Source organism: Cyclopterus lumpus, chromosome 4 (assembly GCF_009769545.1).
Source record: "Cyclopterus lumpus isolate fCycLum1 chromosome 4, fCycLum1.pri, whole genome shotgun sequence".
Lineage (NCBI taxonomy): Eukaryota > Metazoa > Chordata > Actinopteri > Perciformes > Cyclopteridae > Cyclopterus > Cyclopterus lumpus.
This window is the reverse complement of record NC_046969.1, coordinates 1,455,147-1,477,331: the sequence shown is the minus strand read 5'-3', so window position 1 is coordinate 1,477,331 and position 22,185 is coordinate 1,455,147. Positions and strand designations below refer to the sequence as shown.

Genomic DNA, 22,185 nt, shown 5'->3' with positions numbered 1-22,185 from the left:
TAAAGTGGGTGTATCGGAGCATATTCATCCAATTTTGTTGAGAATTGACAATCGATGGTTGTGTTTATTCTGCTCGCCACACGGGAAAATAGAAAATAAAAGAGTTTTCTGTGAACTTTGCGACGGACAGCGCTGCCCTTTCATGGCATGTGAGTTCTGGCGTTGGGTTCGCACCATTAAAAGCTTTTGTGGATTTAGTGTTGTGGGTGAGAGAATGACCTTCGTTCTCTGTTGCCAGCGCTGTCTTAAGTGTTTTTCTTTTCAAAGATCGCTGCAGACGCCAAGGTCTGTGGGGATCGTCATTCTCTGGAAGTTTCACTGGCGATCCCTTAATCCTTCACAACCCTAAAAGCCTTTAGACGGTACGTGGTCTTCCTTGATGATTAGAAACCACAAACGTGTCGCGTCTGCAGTCTGCACACGGACGTGGAAGTATCCGTGTTTTCCCTTTTTCTTTCACTTCAGTTCTGACTGACACAATACTCACTGTACAGTGTTGCATTGTCGCAGCAGCGCACACGCAGGTCTTCTCAACGTGGAACCCTGCATGCCTTGGTAACTGTACATAGTAGAAGTCTCACTGAAAGGGGAAAATCTTTAAAGCAGCCCTTTGATTATCATAGATCCGCCCAGTGGTTATCCAGTTACCGGCCTCTTTTCTCCTATTGGCTGGAAGGAGCTAATTATGCAAGGTAGTGAATCCCTGTGGGGGAGGTGGGGCCAAAAAGTGAAAGAACTCCTTTGGCAGGCAGAATAGAGCTTTTATTGAGGATATTTCTAAGCTGACCATCAGGGACCAAATTGCTGGATTGTAAAAAAAAAAAAAAAAAAAAAGAAAACATCTCAGCTGAATCACGCTTCTCCCCCTCTTTCATTCCTTCCCTCGTTTCATTTCAGTGAGACGGAGTGTAGCTCATGCAGTATCCAGCAGCAAGCAGAATGCAAGGAATCTACAGTATTCCCCCGTCTTACACAAGAAGCCCCGTTCACTACTAAAGGACAAGAGAGGGGAGTGAGAGGCAGAGCCCAGAGCAGTCAGGGGAGGATTCAGACGGCTGTGGTTGAGAAGGAGGAACGTACGGTCTTGTCCTGTTCCGCTGTGCTCTTGTTGCCTCAGGTGTGCGTGCTCCTCCCTCCCCGCCGCGCTGCCCGCTGTCAGCTCCATCCCTGGGTGGCTGAGGCCATGGTGTTGGTGCTGCGAGCCCTGCTGCCCTGCTTCTGCACCCTGCTCTCCCTGGACCTGCTGCCTAGGGTGGAACCCGCCGTGCCCCTGGAGGACTTCTACCCCTTTGGCCAGGACAAGGGGGACTCCCAGACCATCGCTCAGGACGACGGAGGCTCCAGGCTCGTGGAGATCTCCGTTGCTTTCCCCTTCTTTGGAGACAAGCACACGGGACTCTACGTGAGTACAACGCAGTGTGTTTTTACTGATGTGTGTGTGTCAATGTCTTAATATTTCACCATGTACAGTTATGTGTGTGCATGCACTTTGCAGTTGGCAATTGAAACTGACATGGTGTGGATTGTATAAGAGCCTCAGGGATAGGAGATTTGGCGTGCAGCCAAATACAACATCACAGCGCCCTTTGAGAGTTTGTATATGTTTGTGTGCGCTCACAAGATCTGGTGGGTAACCTCACTTGTGTGTACCCCCCACGGGTGGAATCGTAATCCTTCTGACATTCTCTTCACTTTACATCTGCCCTCCTCGCAGAGGGGAGAGTGTGAGAGAGGAACTATGAGCAGAACAGTGGCGAGCCCTGTTCTGGTAAGTCCACAATGAGCTGTTAAAGGAAATGACAGTTTGTGTTCTTACTGTTGCCACAGAGCATCTGTGAGCAGTTTGTTTTCAGAGAGGGTTGTGGGGGGAAATATGCATGCGGAGAGAGGGAGATAGAGAGAGAGAGAGAGAGAGAAACAAACAGCGCTCACGGGAGGAAGCTGAATGGTTTGACAAGGATTTTCACGCACCATAGTGAAACACCCTTTGATCTGCCTTTTGTCATGTATTGGGTTCGGCTCCAGCGCACGGAAAGGCAGAACTCCCTTAAACCAACACCACCTGTTGAGGGTTTGTGCACCCGCGTTCGCTCTCCTCCTCCCCTGTTCAACGCGTGGGCAGGAGAACCCGAGGAACCATGGCAACAATGGGCAAGGTCAAAGGTCATCTTTCTAATCTAAGCGTCTGCGCCAATGGGGGTGAGGTCAGTGTCCCAATGAAGACATTTTTAAAACTCTCGTGCACGGACAGCGGCCGTGTTTGAGTGGTCCGCAGCTTCTGTATATCCCAGTTGTGTTTTCTTCCCAGTTTAGCAAGCCGGTGTATCGCTTCTTCTGCACGTTTAGTCAAATTAGACAAGATAAGACAAGTAACTTGTCTTGTTGATCGAATTAGCATCTTATTATCTGGAGCGCTCCACTCATCCTCTGGCTCACCCTGCATCCCATTGGGCTGTGATCCTGTAGTCACGCGAGGCGTAACGGATTGTGACAGGCACTTAAAATCACGCTCACGCTCATTTTGAAATGCCTCACCTGAATTCATTAAACATCTGCTGTAGAGCGCACGGACCACATGGTGACCCCTGCCACCGGAGAGCTGCTTTGAACAGTTAATATTCAGTGGGGGGGGGGCTGAATTAGTGTGAATAGTTTCTTCTCCCAGGAGTTTATTCCGAGCCTCTGGGCTACCGCCGCAATGGAAGCCGGAGAACCAAACAGAATTTCGATGGTCTGTCGGTGCTGCCTTCCTTTATTGTCATAACTGATTGTGTTCAGCAGCCCTGGAACCCCTTCACAGCAGATCCCTTCAGACCCTCAACTATCAGTCTTTGTCCCTTCCGGAAGACATCTTATTGTTAGCGGTTGTGGTCGAGATAAACAGCAGCGGATCTGATGAGTGCCACAGCCGTGTGACTCTTGGTTACAGAAGTCATATCAACAGACCTGTACAAACATGGGTTACCCCCCCACAGACACGGCCCCGCCCCAGTCCCTCTTCTGCCTGCTGGTAACCAGGCTGTCCCTCTGTTATGGTTTGTGTCAGGGAGTTTTCACATGTTGCTGGGATCTCTCCCCCTCCCAGGTCCCCCTCCCCATCCTCCCACGCCTCAGATAACATGGCAGGGGTCTTCCAGCTGTCCAGCTGCGTTATCTGAGAAATGACCAATCACTTTAACAGAACACAGATGTATCTGCAAAGAGTCTTCGGGGCTCCCAAACAATGCAGTTCGCGGGTTAACTACTCTTACGGATGGCCAGTGTGAAGAACATGAAGGAGGATGTCCAAGGTGCGAGACGAGGGCGCACGAGTTGAAAAGCAGATGTGAGAATAGACGGTTATGATCAACGGTATTTATTGTAGATGCATAAACTCACGGACAGAGGGAAAACTGTGCGTGTGTATGCCGAAACGTGTCATTTATCGTAATGTGGGGGCTTCTCCGTATTTAGAAATAAGCTACATTTCAACAAAATTCAAATCAATTTTTTGAAAGTTCCTGCCAAGAACGTGCTAAAGTGTAACTGCACTCTTCACACATCTGTTAGTGCTCATCTGCTCTTCATAAGAGCTTTGACACTTCAGTTTGAGCCTTTTTCATTCACTCACTTTCCCTCACCACGATGTATGGCCCAAAGATGTGCGCATCAAGTTTGTATTCTTTGTACTCTGCATGGGTGCTATTTATATGCATGTGTGGGATGAGAGACATTTCTGAGGGGTGTTAGAAACAGTTTGTCCCCCATGGACGAGATGTGTCTGCACGTACCTTCAAATGCCTTGAAGCCTTGAAGTCAGCTTTCAAAGGAGCGGTTCTGCATTTTGGGAAGCTCGATGAGAGCTAGGTGAGGGGATTGATGCCCCTCTCATGTCTGTCTGTTAACTATGAAGCTGCAGCCGGGAGATGGTTAGCTTCGCTGAGCACAACCTTTTTATTTTGTGCAAAAATAATACTAATAAGTTGTGGCTTTGACCTCTTTCTTGGCCGGGCGCAGTGACTTCCTGCCGTCTCTGCTGGTTGCCTTGTAAGCTCGTGGCGATGACAAGACTCCAGGAAGTCAACGCTCCCAGCCAAGAAATAATCCTGTTCATGTTCTCATCTGACAAGAACACAAAATACACGAAGAAGTGGCCCAAAATATCAAGCCATACAATTAAGACTTTAAGCCCAACACTTTATTAAATGTATCCAAATACGATGATTAGAAGTCATGTTTTTGGTTTCTTAGTGCAGCACTTACCTTTCTTTCTAATGTCAGGCTGTTCAACAGTAAACAATAATATATATCGCAATTGTAAAATCCAACTTTCTTAACGTAAAAATCCCTTCAATGGAAGTATATGTTACATTATCAATACCCCGAACCTCCATATGACTTGTTTTAGTTCCAGTGAGGATTTATTGCCTTTATCTAAAGTCTTTGGAGGAGCCGTTGAGCGTGGCTGTGAGGAGACGGCCCGGGCACACACTGTTATCACTTCCTTCGGTCTCGTCAAATAACTGCACACGCTTGTAACTGTGAAACCTCCGTATTTGACGGGGAAAGCGAATGTTTTCCTACGCTGATCCACGGGCACCTTTTTCATTCGGGGGTTTGCTTTGGCTCGACTGAAGCCAGATGAAAGTTTATTTTTGTCCAATAAAAAATGCTTGGCCTAAAGAAAACCACCCAAGCAAAATCCCGGATGTATCCGGCAGAAGAAGTCCCAAAAAAAATAACGTGAGTCTTAGTGTGGAGTGGCACCATTGAGAGCGAGAGCAAGAAATACGGGCGGGGGGCGGGGGGCGGGGGGGGGGGGGATGCTTCTTGCAGGGTTGGCTAATCGCACCTCTCTCTGACCTTGGTCATGTTACAACACAACACAAGGCAGCACTGAACCCATTCACACGCAGACCCACCCTCCACTGGATGCCCGGGCGAAACCCACGAGAAGAAGAAAAGTATGTGACCCGATGCAAAGTAAGAAAAGTTCTGTAATCAATTCCTCTCAGGTCATTGCCGAGTCAAAGTGGTCCCCGAGAAAATATGAACAAGTAAGAAGTACACTTGTTTAAACAGTTCCAGATGCTACTACAGATTGGATTAGTTGGTGAAACGTATTCCAGCATCGGGGCATAAACTCTATTTGGAGTTCGGCATGATTTCCGACACTAATTTAGCTGTAAGACGGGCGACTTCCAGACCGCTGCTACCACAGGACTCTCATTAGTGGCGATGTGGGTGAGGGAGGTGTGTAGCTCATGTACATCCTTCCATTCATCCAGACCTGTGCCCTCTCTTTTGTTTTTCTCCCGGTATCAGATGGCGCTCTGGCTGACCTCTGCCCCTGCAAGTCGGTCCTCTTTTTTTCTTTCTTTCCCCACATCAGCCACGTTCTCACCACATCACGCTGATGCAGAGGGGAAGACTGCGGTCGGGCAATTAACTTAGCCCCTGTGCCGTGCCAAACAAAACTTCCTCTGCTGTTTTTACAGCAAGGTCCTTCAAATTCTGGTTTTCATACAAGCGGGGAGCGATGCTGCTCTGTCGCCGTGCCATTCACCCGGCTCACTCCTTAGGAGGAACAGAAAGGTGCCGTGGTGGGAAGGACCGTACCCAGAAGTGATATATCAATTACTGTCACGTGGATTTCAACTCTTCAGCCCGTAAAACGTGTGTCTTGTGTCAGAGGAGGTTCAAAACGTAGCGCACACAAATGTAGCTGGTCGGACGTGACCTAATGTTTGTGATATAAGGACTCTCTGTATGCTTCACTGTTCACTTTCTCCCCTAAATAACTAAACATTCCTCATTTACTTCCTACACCAGATCCTTTTCCCCAAAGCTCTTTTACCGTGCACCACGGCAGGGAACCCTTGAGCAAAACATCTTGGTTCTGTGGCTTTTTGTCGCCTGTTGTAATCCCTATTCAATATTTTTATATTAACAATAGATCACATTACTTGTTGTATGTTTAAGCGGTTGCTTGTAGTAACACTCTCAAATAATGATCACCTCACTGTGCATCTTTAAGCTCCTTGTTTGAGGTTTTACAGCCTGTAACATCGCTGTTCTCTCAGCCAACCGGATACAATCTACCCAGCACCACGCGACAACCAACAGCTGGTGGACATGTGATTGGTCCCCCTGGAGTTGTTGTAGACCAAATCACAGCTAAGGACAATGTATATTGGGCTTACGTTTGCTATGTGGAGAGAAACACATCTCTCAATGAATGTTACTGTTGCTGGATGTGCATATAGGCATCAGTTGGCAAACACATTATAATGTATAATATATCAATGTGGGGTTTACAGCTTGTTCTGCTGCCCTCGAGTGGCTCAAAAGGCAATTAATGCAGCTTTAAGAGGAACAACAGAATGCCAAAACATGTATAAAAATCCCATCTGTGAGAGCAACGGAGTCATATTATATGTTAAAATCCATAAAACCTCAGAAATGTTGTCTCCAAATTGCTGATTTGTCAGAATAGCAGTCCAAAACTCAAAGATGTTTCATTCATATGAAACGGAAATAACCACAACTGCCCATCTTTGAGAGGAAAAGTGATGGTCGGTTTAATTTCTGTCGACTAATCAGTTATTGTTTCAAATTGCTTCCGCGCTACACCAGTAATTGAGCGGTTAAAGTTGACCTTTGAGGAAGTTGATATTTCACCTCGGTGCAGAGCTGCAGTGCTGACTGTGCACTTCTCACCGAGCAGACATGTGGACGAAGGGGAGCATGTGCTCATTTATTTGGTTACGTTGCCGTTGGCAGACATCTGTGGGATTTAAAGGCCACGTGCGTCTTTCCCGGCGTGTGAGCAGCAGAAACCTGGTCTGGCGTCTGCTGCTACATGGGAAGCACAAACATCCGTTACGGGAGCGCTCGGCCAGCTCCGCCCTCTTCTCCTCAGCACCCGATGCACCACTGACCCTACAAACAAGTCCCGGTGGCTCCACCTGACACGTGTGGTAAATTATACCTCCGTGTGCTTCGTCCGATTGGCACACTCTAACCCTGAATCTCCTCCTCAGGTCAACAACAATGGCCTGGTGTCTTTCCTGAGGGAGGTGTCTCAGTTCACGCCTGTGGCTTTTCCCATCGCCGGGGACAGGAGGGTCGTGGCGCCGTTCTGGGCTGATGTGGACAACCGTCGAGCAGGGAGGGTCTTCTACAGAGAGAGCAAGGAGCCCTCCATCCTGAAGAGGGCCTCGGGCGACGTCAAGACGTACTTCTCAGAGTTCCCCAACTTCAACGCCACGTGGGCCCTCATCTCCACATGGCACCAAGTTACTTTCTTTGGGGGCAACTCCCTCACACCGGTACAAGCTCACTGTAACGTTGCAGCCCTCTAGCATGTAGTTACTGTTTATTGCAGCTCTGATCCTCAGTGGAGGTTTTAAGTATCTAGATCAGTGATCCCCAAGCAGAGGTACTTAAACCTCAGGAGGTACTTCTGCAGTTACCAGAGGGTACAGTATGTGGAAAGATTATGGAGCATTTCCAACAGTTTGAAAAAAGAAAAAGATTTGATTTGATTTAAAGAAAAGTAAGTAAAGTCAATTTATTTGTGTTTAGGAGTAAAATAACCGTCCAAATCAAATCGTCTAAATTGGTGTAATATATACAAAAAGTATCCAGCTACAATAGGCTGACGCCCCTCACACACTTTCACCAGCCTGAGTCACTTGTAGCACCATGGACTCCACTGAAAACATGTGAACATGACGGTGGTGGTATGGACCCAAGCTCCCCAGATAGGGATGAGCCTCCTGGAGCCACTGGCCCAGATACTCTCCAAGTCCCAGGAAATAGCCTTGTTGCTAAAGTGGGATGTCACATGTGGTTAGAACGCACAGCAATTGGGGTTTCATTCTAATTGTAATCTCCCTCGACAACAGGCCCCGATGAGTCGATACTGTCTCTAGCCTGACTGGGATGTAAGAGTCTGCACCGGTCAAATGAGCAGTCTGTCGGATGCATGCCGAAGTGGGTTGAAATCAGGACATGTTTGAACCAAGTCTGTTCCTCTCTACGCAGGTGAATACTTTCCAAGTGGTGCTTATTACAGACGGAGAGCTTTCCTTCACCATATTCCAGTACAATAACGTCACTTGGACCACGGGCATGCATGCCAGCAGTGGAGGGAACCTGGCTGGGCTGGGTGGGATTGCAGCGCAGGTGAGATACCAACGTGTACTGCTCATGGTCACAGTATGCACTGGATGATCTGCTTCCTGTGAACACGCAAACTGAACTTTTCAGGTGCCTGAACTCTGTTTTCTTTTTGTGACGCCGGCCTCCTTTGTTACTCTCTTTCCAGGCAGGTTTCAACGCCGGAGACGGGAAGCGCTATTTCAACATCCCCGGCTCGCGCACGGCTGACGTGGTGAACGTGGAGGGAACCACCAACGTGGGCTACCCGGGGAAATGGGTCTTCCGTATAGACGATGCGAACGTGGAAGTGGGTGGCTGCAATGATTCAAGTAAGATCTGCTTCTCAGAGATTAGTCTTCCTTCAAACTGTTGGTACTTCTCGGATTCCCGTTACCCCTCTCTCTCTCTACAGCATCGGTGTGCCCACACCTGCGACCGTGTCTGAACGGCGGCCAGTGCATCGACGACTGCATCACAGGCAACCCCTCCTTCACCTGTTCCTGCTTGGCCGGCTTCACCGGCCGGCGATGCCAGATCGGTGAGTTACGGTTGGTCTGTTGTGCTCGGCACACTCGGCACGGTGTGATGAATAACTGTCGACCTGAGATCAGCCAGGACAAACAATGTTAACTCCTAGAAAAAGACTAGAAACCTGACGTACCAGAGGACATATTCTTCATCTCTGTATCAGCTTCATGCAAATCCGTTTGCATGAAGCCGATACATAACCTTGCCAGCTGACTTTGGTTTTCTTCTGATGAATAGAGTCACACTACCTCCTTTGTCCTCCTCCCTCTCTGTAGATGTCGATGAGTGCGCCTCACATCCTTGCCAGAACGGGGGGACTTGTGAAGACCAGATTAATAGTTTCCTATGTCGCTGTCCACCTGGATACACTGGGATTCAGTGTGAAACAGGTACAAAACACACTCCCCTTAAAGCTGGCATACACAGTTGCATTTGTTTATTCCTTTTTTTATAGAATAGCTTCCGTAGAACTACATGGAAATTGCTCAAATCTGAAGTAACAGCACGTACAAGAAACGCACATACAGTTCATATCATTTTACACAATAGCCAAATACCCTGTTTATATAAAAACATGCATGCACTAAATATAGCCTGAAAGACCTGGAAAAACTCTGATTAATTAAGGTATTTTGATCCTCATTAAGCAGTTTCCAAACACACACACACACACACACACACACACAACAGGTATTTGAGAATATCTTGGTCCAGCCTCTCTGGGCCTATTCCCACAGTCCAGCCCGTGAAGATGTATCAAACCTCTTCTAATACCTTTCACAGCCAGCAGCACATACTTGCAGAGTGAGTGGAGCAGTGTGTCGGATATATTAATCAGCTGAGTAAATACTCCATGAGCATGTCTCTCTGTCCCTCTGTGTGTGTGTGTTGCAGACATCGACGAGTGCAAAGACAGGCCGTGCCTCAACAACGCGCTGTGTGTTCAAGGCACTGACAGTTTCACCTGTGTGTGTGAAGCGGGTTACACTGGCGTCCTGTGTGAGACAGGTAGGAAGGAAGCTCTCTACATCAAGCTCTATTTGGCACATGTGTTTGTCCAGAGAGTTCCCCCAGGCTATCTTGACGTTATGGTTGAATTAATTTGCAAACAACTCTTTATTGTTCTTGTCCTCGGAAGTCATGGTTGGTTTTCCAAAAAGACGTGAACCAATCTGCTGCCTCTTGTGATTGTTGATGAAACCTGTTGGGGAATTGAATGGCCCGGCACAGTTCATGAATCCTTGTGTCTACACCAGACGGGATTCCTCCTAATGCCAATGAAATGCTTTCAGGGGGAAGTTCATTGGTCTCAACGTCTTGACTTGGACAACCACATCTTGCTTATCAAGCTCTCCCGTCTGATTCGCTGACTTTTGTGCGTCCTCCAGACATCAACGAATGCGAGTCGCAGCCGTGTCAGAGCGGAGCGGAGTGCGTGGATCAGGTGGCCAACTTCACCTGCATTTGTCCCGCCGCCTTCACCGGAGCGCTCTGCGAGACAGGTGACTTGAATTCATACATTAACGTGACCAACATTTGTGAAAAATAAATCTCCTCAATTTGCTGAATAATAAAACTTGTCAGCTTTCTGGTGGACATACTATGTCACGATGACATTGGACATTTAGCACAAACATTTTTTCAGCATATCTGGAATGCAATTTGTAGCTACTCATAGGCCATGCTTCAATATCAATAAATACACTTATATATGTCTCATGTACTGTATCTCTTGCCCCTCATTAGAGACCTCTTGTCATGCAGGTAGTTCTGGGTTTACTGGCTCAGGTTTTGAGGTATCGGTCTGATATCTGCCGCCACTTCGATAAAAGTGTACAGCTTCCACAGGGAGTTGTAAAAGTCATAACAAGTAATGTATACAGGTTATAACAGGGATACTTTTTTTCTGAAATGGCCGTGATTCCATTCATCTCCACTGTCTGGGGGAGGCGGCATATATCTGAGACGGGTGTCTTCTAACCTGGGCAAATAAGTCGGCATTGCTAAATAGCCCCAGCGGTAAGTGACCCTTTGACCCTTTGAAGCACGTTCTTATCTTCCTCTCTCAGAGTTGGTGGTGCTGCAGGTCAATTCAACCGAGACGGAAAACCAAACAGGTAAAAGCATGTACAGTGTTGAGCTCTGCCAGTTGAGTTCCGTTGGTTTGATTCTCACACCGCCCGCCGTGCTTTCCCCACATGCAGCCGCCTGTGAACAGGACGGCTGCACGGAGCACCGCATTTGTGAAGACGGCGGCTCGGGAGCCTACAACTGCACGTGTGCTCCAGGCTTCTACGGCGACGAGTGTGAAGGTATTGTACACTTTTAGCCCGGCTGGCGCTCGCTGCAGGCCGCTGGGCAGGTAGGGAGCCGGTTTTTAAAGAGGAGCTGTGCGATCCCACAGGAATGTGGAGGTCTGCCCTGGGAGAGGCTGCTGTGATGATGGATTATTCTAATTATCAAAACTGTCACGGCCTCGCCCAGTTTACTACGGGAACCAGTCGCTTGATGTTGTGAATAATTGTTTTATAGCACATTTTATTAGTTTACCAACAAGAGGAAGTGCTTTGTCTAGACTTAAAAAGGCCTCTTTATGAGTCAAAGCCGGTCTTTGGTATTCAGGTCATTTCTTCAGACAGAGCTGTTGAAATATGCATGCTTCCACGCGGCTACTGGCTGCTCTGGAAGTCGGCCATCGCACCACACTATGGTTTCAAGCACACAGCTGCTGCTTGCATAACCATCAACCAGTTTGAACACAAAATATGTAAAACGCTACCATCCTCAGCTAATGCTTCATACCTTCCCTTTCATAAATTAAGCCATTCCATATTACGTTTGATGTTTTAGGAAATAACTAGTGAGCCATTTAAAGCTAATTCCGGCTCCCATGAGAGGTTAGCGTCACCTTCTGATAGCAGTTTGTTCTTTTTTTTTTCACCAAAAGCTCTTTAATAGTATTTGAGCTATTGCAAATGCATGCTACTTCTCACCCTTGAGCTGAAATAACTATCAGTGCTTATATAGGCTCTCCTAAATCTCCCAAATACTTTCCTGCCTGGCTCACTTGGACGGCACAGTGGAAAAAGGAGCACGATCCTCCAAGGAAGAGAAAGTAGTGGGACTCAGAAGTGCCTAATCAGGGCTCCCAGATCAAAGGGCCCGGGCCGCACAGGTGGCCAATGAAAGTGGCTCGTGCAAATTAACAATCCATTAATTGCCCTCGGGGGCCGTGTGTTCTGGTCACAAAATATGCCCCATATCATCAGAAAAATAATACCCTCCACCGAGCTGCCGGGACTTCAAAGGGGAAGCCTTTTGTCTGCTGCGATACGGCCGCGTCCTTTGATCTGCCGCTGCAATTAAGGAGGAGAGGAAATAAAAAACATTCTCACGATGTGTACGCAGCGGATGTGCAGCGCGCCGGATCCTGTGCACTTTGTTGGAAGAGATTAGGGGAAGAGAGAGGACAGCAAATCAATGCATGGTTTACAGTATAGCAGATGAAAGACGCTCGGCATATGGGACACATGTTGAACTTTATACCCTCTGCCTGTGTTTACGGCCAGTACGGAAAACGTAACATCCTACTTGCTTTCAAGTAGCTGGAGGAAACGTTCCAGCTCTGAGCCTTCCTCTCTTTCTCTTCCTCTCTTCCTGTGTCTGCAGAGGAATGTCTTTGCCAGAATGGGGGTGTCTGTGTGGACATCAATGGGACCTGTGATTGCCCTTCAGGCTACACAGGACTCTACTGTCAGTTTGGTGAGTATGATACGTATAATCCTATCAGGTGTCCCGCAAGAGCTTGGATTAATGTGGACAGAAAAGAAAACGTGGGTCGCCGTAACATCACAAACGCCTCGAACCCGCCATTCACAATGCCTTTCTCTCAGAAGTAACCCAGACGCCATGCAGTAACAGCAGGACGTGCCCTGATGGCGGCCCTTGTTTGGAGTACGGAGGGACCTACCTGTGCACATGTCAGACGAGTGCAGCGGAGCTGGACCACAAGGACTTCTACCCCTATGGTAAGGCACCGACCAAACAACACGGCACTTCAGAGGCCAGGGAGCAGCTGGTTTCTATGGTGACAAACACACACACTGGTTTTGACATGTGTCACTTTCTATTCCAAAGGGAACGGTTACATTTTGCAGTTTGCGTTTACGACGTGGCATTTGATCCAATCATAAAATGTCAAATAACCTATGGGTTCTCTTGTTCCCGTTCTTCTTCCAAGCAAAGTCCACATGCTCGAATACATTTAAAGAGGTCGCTCAGCGCAATGGAACACAGTCAAGTCTCGGTGTGTGTTTTTCAGTGCAGCCCCGATCGGTCTGCGACTCCTCTCCGTGTCTGAATGGAGGCTACTGCTACGAGCGGGACGGAGGCTACACCTGCGAGTGCAAATACGGATACCGGGGGAAGCACTGTGAAAAAGGTAGCCTTATTGACCGACTAGAAGAACCCCTTCACATGGAGTGCCTTTGTCAAAACGGCCTTCAGACTTGTTACTCAGGTTTAAACCCAGCTTTTAATGCACCAGGAAAGATGCCATTACTCGTAATGCTGCCTGAAATATCACAGCGCCAAAAGGCTTATGATAATTTGTACTTGTGACTGAGTTATGACCTATTTCTTTCCTGAATTACGACTTGAATTGCAATGTGCTGGAACTGATTTTTTATTTTTTTGCCGTGATTAAAAGCCAGTCTCTGCTTCAAAGATTCCCTTCTCCCCGTCTCCCTCCAGTTCGACTCAATACCTGTGCTTCTGGGCCCTGCCGCAACGGAGGCTCCTGTAAGGAAGAGGCAGGGAGCTACAGATGTGTGTGTCCGTACAGATTCACTGGGAAACACTGTGAAGTGGGTGAGTGATATTCAAAGCATTTGAGTAGAAATGCACAGAAAGCATTCTCACCGCCAGAGCTCCAAGGCCTTGAATGCTCCTCATAACAGTCACTGGGGTTCATATTTGGATGAGAAACATTTTTGTAAAACTAAATGATCGGAAAGGATTCTACTCAATGTTTGCTTCTGTTCAAACCGATTGAGACACAAGTTACGGATCTGGCAGTGGGTTTTATACTCTGATCAAGATTTGATTTGCCAAGGTCAAGAAAAGTTTTTTTTATTTGTTTGTCAGCTGGATTACAAAATAAACTACTGGCAAACAAAAGGAAAGGTTCGCATCAGCTGACACACACATTATGTTTCACTTTTGTTGTTATCAACAGATAGGGCATCTGGCCTTATCGGAGGTCTACACTCTCTCTCGTATCCTTATCAAACATGTTACTTATTGTTCATTTTTATTATTATTAATACTCGGTGTATATGTTTCCTTGCAGGGAAGCCGGACCCGTGTGCCTCCAGCCCGTGTCTGAATGGGGGCACATGTTTCCACTACATAGGAAAGTACAAATGTGAATGCACAGAGGCCTTCAGCGGCCGGCACTGTGAAGTAAGCAGGAGCTCCGTACAAACCCCCGCAGGTAAGCAGGCCGGGTGTCCCCACGCAATAAAGTCCAGATCTCGGTCTCGATGCCGAAGTTTGGGTCACACTCACTTCAATGGGTTGGCACAGGCAGGGGATATCCTGAGCTGTTCAGTGTAGAGATACTGGCTTTCCATCTGAAGATAATTTTAGCAGTGTTGCTGCACTGGAGACCCCCCATGTACAGATATAGAGCGGCTACGTAACCTATATAAAGTACGGCCCGGTGATTCATGTCTGCGCGCCCCAACAGCACGCTGGAGATAATTTTAGGAGGATAAAAACGGAGCGGCTGGATGGAAAACACCTCCGTTGCTGTTAGCGTGTTCCTGGATGAGCTCCTTTAAGCCCCGGCGGCGTTCTGTGAGCTCGCGTCACAATGCGGCCGAGCTGACATTAACAACGTGTTTGTATTCATTTCAGAGCTCGGTTGCGGGCTGCCTCCTCAAGTGAAGCACGCCGAGGTGCAGTTCTCCTCAACAACAACAGGCTCCATGGCGGTCTACGTATGCCACCCAGGCTTCATATCTGTGCCCAGAGCCACCCAGAGCATCTGTGGTGTTCAGGGAGACTGGAGCCAGCCACCCATTTGTGAGGGTCTGTAACACACCTGAACAAAAACAGTCTTTTAACGATCTCTGAAAAGCCCTAATTGATGACGCTCAAGAATTATAAGAGTGATACTCTCCCGTCCTAATGTCTTCCTTCCCCATCCTTACAGAGATCAACGAATGCCTATCACAGCCTTGTCTTAATGGCGCTACCTGTCGGAACCAGGTCGGATCCTTCCAGTGTGAGTGTGTTGACGGCTTCACTGGGAACCGCTGTCAGAAAGGTAACGCCTGAGTCGTCGAATATTAAATGCAGAAATTCAGTGCGTGTGCACACGCCTGTAGCTTCCTGTGTGTATGTGTGTGTCTTCTCTCTCAATAGGCGTAAACGGATGCCTGTCGGAACCCTGCAAGCACGGGGGGACATGTGAGGACCGGCCCGGCTCCTACCTCTGTCATTGTTCTCAAGGCTTCAAAGGCCAGAACTGTGAAATAGGTACAATGTTCATTCGTGTTGAAGCATATACATTTATTTATTTTTACACACGGATTATACAGGACATCAAGTTCTACTGTACATAACTGTGTGCAGAGCAGGACGGCTGTGAGTCCCACCCCTGTCTTAATGGAGGCGTGTGTCGGGGTTACAGACGGAATTATCTGTGCGCGTGCAAAGACGGCTTCTTTGGGGACCAGTGCCAGATGTGTAAGTGGCTTCGCGCTGACTCAAGCAAATTCACCTGCACTCGGCGAACCGTGCTGTATCAACTGCTTGTCTCTGTCCCCCCCAAGTGGAGAACCCGTGTGTGCTGCAACCTTGTGGAAACCGTGGCCTCTGCAGGAGTGACAAGAGAGGGAACTACAACTGCGTCTGCAGAGTCGGACACACGGGCAAAGACTGTGAGAAAGGTGAGTACGAGTCAGCCCCTGTGCTCCCTGTAGCTCATCCTCTGCACTGCAAACACAACTCTGTCATAATGTAATGTCTGAATGTGACATTAAGGGAGGTTGCCACTGTTCCCAGACCTGTTGCCCCCCTCCGGTCTCCACGTGCTGCGCGTGGAGGAGAACGAGGTGGAGCTGCGCTGGGACGAGCCGGAGCCCTCCCACAGCCTGATCAGCGGGTTCCTCGTCACGTACGGACCCCTCGGCCAGAACGATCCCAAAACGGACCTGCTGGAGAAGCGGCAGTCCTCCCACGTCATGCGAGGCCTGATACCCGGCCTGCTTTACAACATCTCCACCTTCTCCATCAAGCGCAACACCAACAGCAACGACAACAGTCAGCCTGCCACCGCACTCATACGCACCAGTGAGTATTAGTGAAACAGGCTTCTGCAAAGCGTTTCTCTCTGGTGTGTGGGGGAGTTTTCATGCGTGTGTTTCTGTGCTAGGACCTCAGCCAGTGGAGCAGCTGCAGGTGGTCAACGTGTCCTCCTCGCAGGTGTGGCTGAGCTGGCTGGTTCAGGTGGCTCGTCATGCGGCCATCAGTGGGGTGCGCGTGTCTCTGTGGCCCTCAGATGGCAGCGAGGCTCGCACTGCCGTGCTCAACACCAGCGCCACGGAGCACAGCTTCAGGTGGGGTTCTGCGCTGTGCCACACGCACTGATAACCCAAAAGTTCAATCTGATGCACTGACCTGCAGCACCCTGTGTGTCCACCAAGTGGTGCTGATGAGGCGCAACACTTTGTATGGCTTTGGGTGATACATATCTTTCGGCCAGGAGAGGGCGCTGTGTAATCGCTGTGTTATGGGGATGATGAGGTCAGGTGTCCTTTGTTTGCTGTAGTGCCATTCTCTCTCTGTTTCCCAGTTCATTACTCCCTGGTCTGATGTACACGGTGGATGTGTTGACTCAAAGTGGAGTCAGACCGGATGAGTTTCCGTCCACCAGCCACTCAGCTGGGCCACTGCGGTTCTGGACAAGTAGGTCACATGTCATCATTTAGTTATCAGAACCATAATAACACGACCGCACGCCGCCTCATTTAATGCTAGTGTGTCAATTATAATTGTATGTTCTTTAACCTCATCCTCTATAAACATACAGTCAGTACAGGCTAAATGCTCACACTCCTAAATGTATTGTAAGCGTAGTTAAAGGAAGTTTGTAATGTGATGATAGTCATTTGTACAAAGTGCTTATGATCAGTGTGTGAAGGGTTAACACGTCTTCCACAACCCACTGTAACCTATTAATATAGGTTTAAAATGAAATGTTAAGCAGAAGATGTCATTAGGCCCCGGAGGAGGACAGGAAGTGAGTCTGTGTGATGATGAGGTTGAAAGCTGCATTTTATATTCTACTGTCCGTTGTATCATGACCATGATCAACTTAGGCTAGTCTGCAATGCACGTATCCGATTTAATATGATAACAATATATGTGCTCTCCTTTTGTTTGTTCTATGCCGCACCTATTGTGTCTATGATACCTAAAGATATTCATTCATTTTGTTAAGCATGAATATCTTTCTGTTTTTAACTGGCAGCTCTGAAGGTTGCATCTCGTGGCAGCTTGGCAGACAATAAATCATTTCCAAGCACAGCGCGACCAAATCAATGCAAATAAAGTTAAAGAATGGTTACTGTAGCAACTGGAAGACTACTTTTCATGCCGCCCGTGAAAGGATGTGACCGTCTCCATGCGTCTGTCCCTCAGGGCCTCTCCCCCCACAGAACCTCTCCATGGCACACGTGACCACTAACTCAGCACTGATCACCTGGAGCCGCCTCCCCAGAAACGTCCCAGATGGCTTCGTGGTCAACGTGACCCGAGGGTTGAACACCAGGAGCCGCTTCCTGCCCAACGGGAAGTTAGGATCGTACACCCTGCGCGAACTGACGCCCGGACAGAACTACTATGTGGCCCTGACGTCGGTGAAGAGCACCGGGCAGGAGCAGGTCCACAGCATACCTCAGCACCTGGCCTTCACTACCTGTGAGTCTCTTCTGTTGACAGTGTGGAAGGCATGCCCGCTATCTAGCTAAAGTAGACACTGAGTATGGAAGCTCCTACTCTTTCTTTTTTCACAGTTTTGTTTATTGATATTTTCAAGGCATACATGGTTTAGCAGTTCAGTTTTTAGGTTTCAATGCCTATTTCCAGAATGGTAAATATACATATACCTATATAGTAATAATGGTAATAACTATTAAGTTAAAAAGTCTTAATTAACAACAATCGTAATAATAATTCTAATTCAAATACAGAGATGAAAAAATGTAAATGGCAAGTTAATAAAATATAATATAGCAATAGGGATATTAAAATTGTTCGTTAAAATAATATTAAAAAAATATTATATATATATACATCATGTTTATATAAATGAACATTTATATGCAGAAGAATATATAAACAAAAGAAAATGAAAAACTGACAATACCTTCCGTTTCTAAAAGGAACTGAGGGAAGAAGAAACCTCCCAATGTCAAATAAGTGATGTTAAGACACATTCTGTCCACGTTTCCTTTGGCCCAGTGCCAATGGGGGCCAGATCAGGGAGAAGAGAGAGGCCAGGCGCCACTGGACAGGGGCCTAAGGTGGCACGCACACCTCCCCCATCTCAGCCTCAGGACCTGGGAGGCTCCACGGAAACAGAGAACGCAGAGTTGCCCAGGTACACATGGGAGGGTTGATGGTCATAAAAACATAGAATGTGTTTCCATCACCTGATTCAGACGACGATAATTAACCTCTAGCGTTGTTGTCTGCAGATACACAGAACTCATTGACAGAAGGGGAAAGATAACAGCCAAGTTCCCCCACTTGGCTCGAAAAGCCGTTCGACATCGCTCCAGTGAGTACAAGTGTGACGACACAACCGCCCATAAAGTGTTTCACTCTGCTTCTAAGTTCCAGATCAATTCAGCAGAGGAACATTAGTACATTCCATCTTTTCATATTCATGTTATAATTTCCTGTATATGCGTTTTCACTTTTTTTCACCCAATGCATCCCAGTGCAGAGGTTTACAACCTAAACCGATCAGCTGATTTACAGATGTTATCTTGTGCTCAAGCTTCCTTTATGAAATTGCTCAGCCCCTCTTAATGATGCTACGCCCATGATGTCATAATATGATGTTGACCATTTCATAAAATCAGTAATGTTCCATGGTTCCGGGCTGAGGAACGCACATTAAAGAACCTTTAAACTATCTCATTTAGTACGACACATGAATATTGCCATCATTCATTTTTCTTGTGTGTTTTTTTTACGTTGATCCGTGTTTTTCCTTGCAGGACCTGACCCACCAATGAAATTAGAGAAGATGGAAGAAACAACAAACAAAATCAGCCTTGCACTGGAGATTCAAGAAGCTTTAAGAGCGAAGCCCGGTAGGTGTCTTTTGGTGCCTTTGTAACTGATCCCAGCTGATGTGGCGCACAGACTACTTGTTTACTTCCACCTGTAATTCATCATTGGAGTTGTGCGTGCTGTGATTGAAATATCAATGAGGATGCTACCCGTAAGAGACAGGATGTTGCATTCTGGAAAAGAAGAAGGAGAAAACACAGCAGGGAGGAAGTGGTGTAACAACTGGAGGTAATGTGGAGTAGTGGGCCTGAAACCTGAGACCCACACTCATTCTGTACAGTGGATGTTGACGCCAGCTGTTGTGCTTTTAGAGTTGCCACAGGACTGCCGCAGTCTGCCCTGCCAGAACGGGGGTACATGTGTGAGCGGAGGCGACTCCTTCATCTGCGACTGCGCAGCCGAGTTCAAGGGCAGACAGTGTGAACTGCGTAAGTTGATGTGCTTCCAAAAGATCTTGGTACAGCCTGCACGGACACATTCATGCCACAACATTACATATCGGTGTAGCCCCCCTTATATAATCACAACCTCGTAGAGGTCCAGACCCATCTTATCCTAACCTTGAGACGCCCAGAGCTTCCTCACAGAAGGCTGCCAAGTGGGAAGGGCTCCGAGGTTGATCGCTATGACAGTTTCCTACAACAACAAGTCTCGCACTATATGTCTGAAGAGTCAACGTCTATATGCTGTCAGTTCTGTGAGGCTGCACTTATCAACAAGCTGACGTATGCTGACGTGTGCCATGCTCACAGTCCTAGTTGGCATTTTCGTTGGCATATTTAAAAATAAAAAAATTTATCGTGTTCCCAAAGGGTTCAGTTTTCTCTCAACGTAGCCGGAGCATCTGGAGGCGTGAACCCTGGCGTGATCTCGGTTGGATGTGCACGTCATCGTGTAAGCTGACTACAGAGCTGGGAGCTATGCATAGACCTCTGGTTTCTCCAAAAGCAGGAAACACGCTCCGCTGACAGTTGACCCCTCTGACATTTATAAGTGGCTTGGTTAACTTTGAAGGGGGGGGCATGAACGTACAACACGAAAACGCTGCCAGCTAAGGCACAAAGCAGCGTCTCATTTGCGCCACTTTCCTTTTCTTTTTTTAGGGAGACAGCGTTACTTTTATAACGTCTTCTGAATGTTCTGAGGGGGGTGAATGAGGCAGCAGCACATTATCTGAGAACAATATCCTTCTTGTTTGGATCTTTGATGTGTGTGAGTGATTAGTGTGTCTCATGGATTATCTACTTCGGCCAACGTTTTACAGGCTCAATTCATTCAGTCAAAATGAATAACACACAACAGTTTTATGGGTTCATAAGAGAAGGCTTATTCCTCAGAAGGAACGGTTTATGAGAGAAAAAAGATGATTATGAGTTTCAGAAGAAAAGAAATGTGTGTGATACCTATGGCCTTGTGTATACAGGTAATCTGCCTTCACAAGGTCATCTTCTATGACAATAACGCAGTCAAACAACATGAGATAAAAGGATGTTGATGAAGCTGTGCGCGAGGAGACACTGGGCGTACCCACGGCCCTCTCGAGTCCTTCTCTCCACCTAAACATCCAGCGTCAGATTGTTTAAACATTCCTTTCCTAAAAGCATCCGTCAGCCGGAGAGAGGAGGGCCCGGCTCCGTCCCACGTGACTCCCAAACCAATGCGGCAGACGCAGGCTTCAACAGCATTCATGACTCGTGTCATGTGACCCAACGCTTTTTCTTTTTTTTGTTGCAGTGTGCCAGCGCGTGCCGCACCCCTGCACCCGTCTCTACTCCGAGACCAAGAGTGTGCCCGTCTGGGAGGGCGGAGTGTGCCACTACCTGTAAGTCCCACATCAGGCTGTGGACCTGCTGGTCCGGAGCTCGTTCTTGTAACTGACCGGATCCGTACTCTATCCTTTCCAGGTACAAAAGGACGTATAAAGTGCAGCAGGATGTTTGTTATCGAGAGATTTGTGAACCGACGCCTCCAAAGAAAAGTCAGAGTGAGTTCAGAAAAGAAAGAAAAAACTAAGCTGTCTGAGCAGTGTTGACGTTGTTTTTGACAAAGGATCCAATGCGACTCTTTTCACACACTGATATTGTCTTTCCTAACAGTCAGAAGAACAAACAGACAACAATAAAAGGTTGGTTTTCTTCAACACAATTAGAAAATACCACAATGGTGGTATTTTCTTTACAATGAATGAACATGCACAAGATGGAAGTCTCATAAACGCTGTTCTTCTTTTCTTTCTAGAGCCCTTGGGTACTGATGAAAGGACTGTCATCACTGTCGTGTGGAAAAAGCCTAACTTCAAATTTGGTGTTTATAATCTACTTGAAGTAACTGATTTTTTTTTTTTTGTGCTGAGAAACTCTTGTCAGAGCCCACTGTAACATTATTTTAAGACATTCTGTAAGAAACAGGTCATCATTCATGTGGCAATAAGGTTGTGTTTGCTCATTCCTGAGAGCCGTGTTTGGAGGACTTCGGTCGATCACATGAAAAAAAGGCCCCGCGTCGTTTATTATTGGTGATGCGTGATGACAGATTCTGTTGACGCACAAACACACCCGTGTGCAAATGTTACCGGAGACCTGATATACCTCATGTCCATATCCATGCTGACACATTAGGAGAGGTTTTTTTATGATTTGTGATTCAGCTGCAGGTGTTGTCCCTCAGGTAAAATAACTGTAGAGTGTTCCGAGTCCCAATCTTTTCCATGTGCCCCCCCCCGATCTCCTTATAAAGACGATGGGAAATGTATGCTTTCTCCACACTCCATGAAATCATCTCTTGCTCTTACAACGGGGCGGTGTTCCCTGTGTATAAATATCTTTCTCTGTGTCTTAGCAGGCATCACTGCTCGCTATTCTGTAAATAGTGTTTATAGGCCATTTTGTAGGTGAATATTTTAATAATAAAAATGTTAAAATGTTTGGTGCTCCCTGTGTCTTTTGGGGTTCAAATATGCATCTGGATTACTTCTTAGAACGCGGACGAGGTCTTCCAGTAATTGTGTTTTTGCTCAGTTTATCATTTTCCATATATGCATAGAAACCTACTTCCATGTGTCCTTCCATGCATATCTGTTGAGGTGATACTGTAGTCGTACCAGCACACATGGCCAATACTTTCATTGCATTAGCTCTGGGA

The 22,185-nt window shown here is 47.3% G+C and overlaps 1 protein-coding gene across 1 annotated transcript; it reads left to right on the top strand.

The window, feature by feature from the left end:
• Nucleotides 1-1,183: 1,183 nt before the first annotated feature.
• Nucleotides 1,184-21,914, top strand: sned1 (sushi, nidogen and EGF-like domains 1). Its single transcript, XM_034530968.1, has 32 exons — nt 1,184-1,402; nt 7,023-7,310; nt 8,029-8,169; nt 8,312-8,474; nt 8,558-8,683; nt 8,949-9,062; nt 9,568-9,681; nt 10,062-10,175; nt 10,743-10,790; nt 10,878-10,985; nt 12,343-12,435; nt 12,567-12,701; nt 12,995-13,114; nt 13,426-13,542; nt 14,024-14,167; nt 14,593-14,766; nt 14,891-15,004; nt 15,103-15,216; nt 15,313-15,426; nt 15,513-15,629; nt 15,745-16,032; nt 16,115-16,298; nt 16,535-16,647; nt 17,383-17,661; nt 18,205-18,343; nt 18,441-18,523; nt 18,969-19,064; nt 19,356-19,472; nt 20,779-20,866; nt 20,949-21,028; nt 21,141-21,169; nt 21,283-21,914. Exons 1-31 carry the CDS (start codon nt 1,184-1,186, stop codon nt 21,164-21,166), a joined length of 4,170 nt encoding a protein of 1,389 aa, XP_034386859.1. The 3' UTR covers nt 21,167-21,169; nt 21,283-21,914.
• Nucleotides 21,915-22,185: the final 271 nt, after the last annotated feature.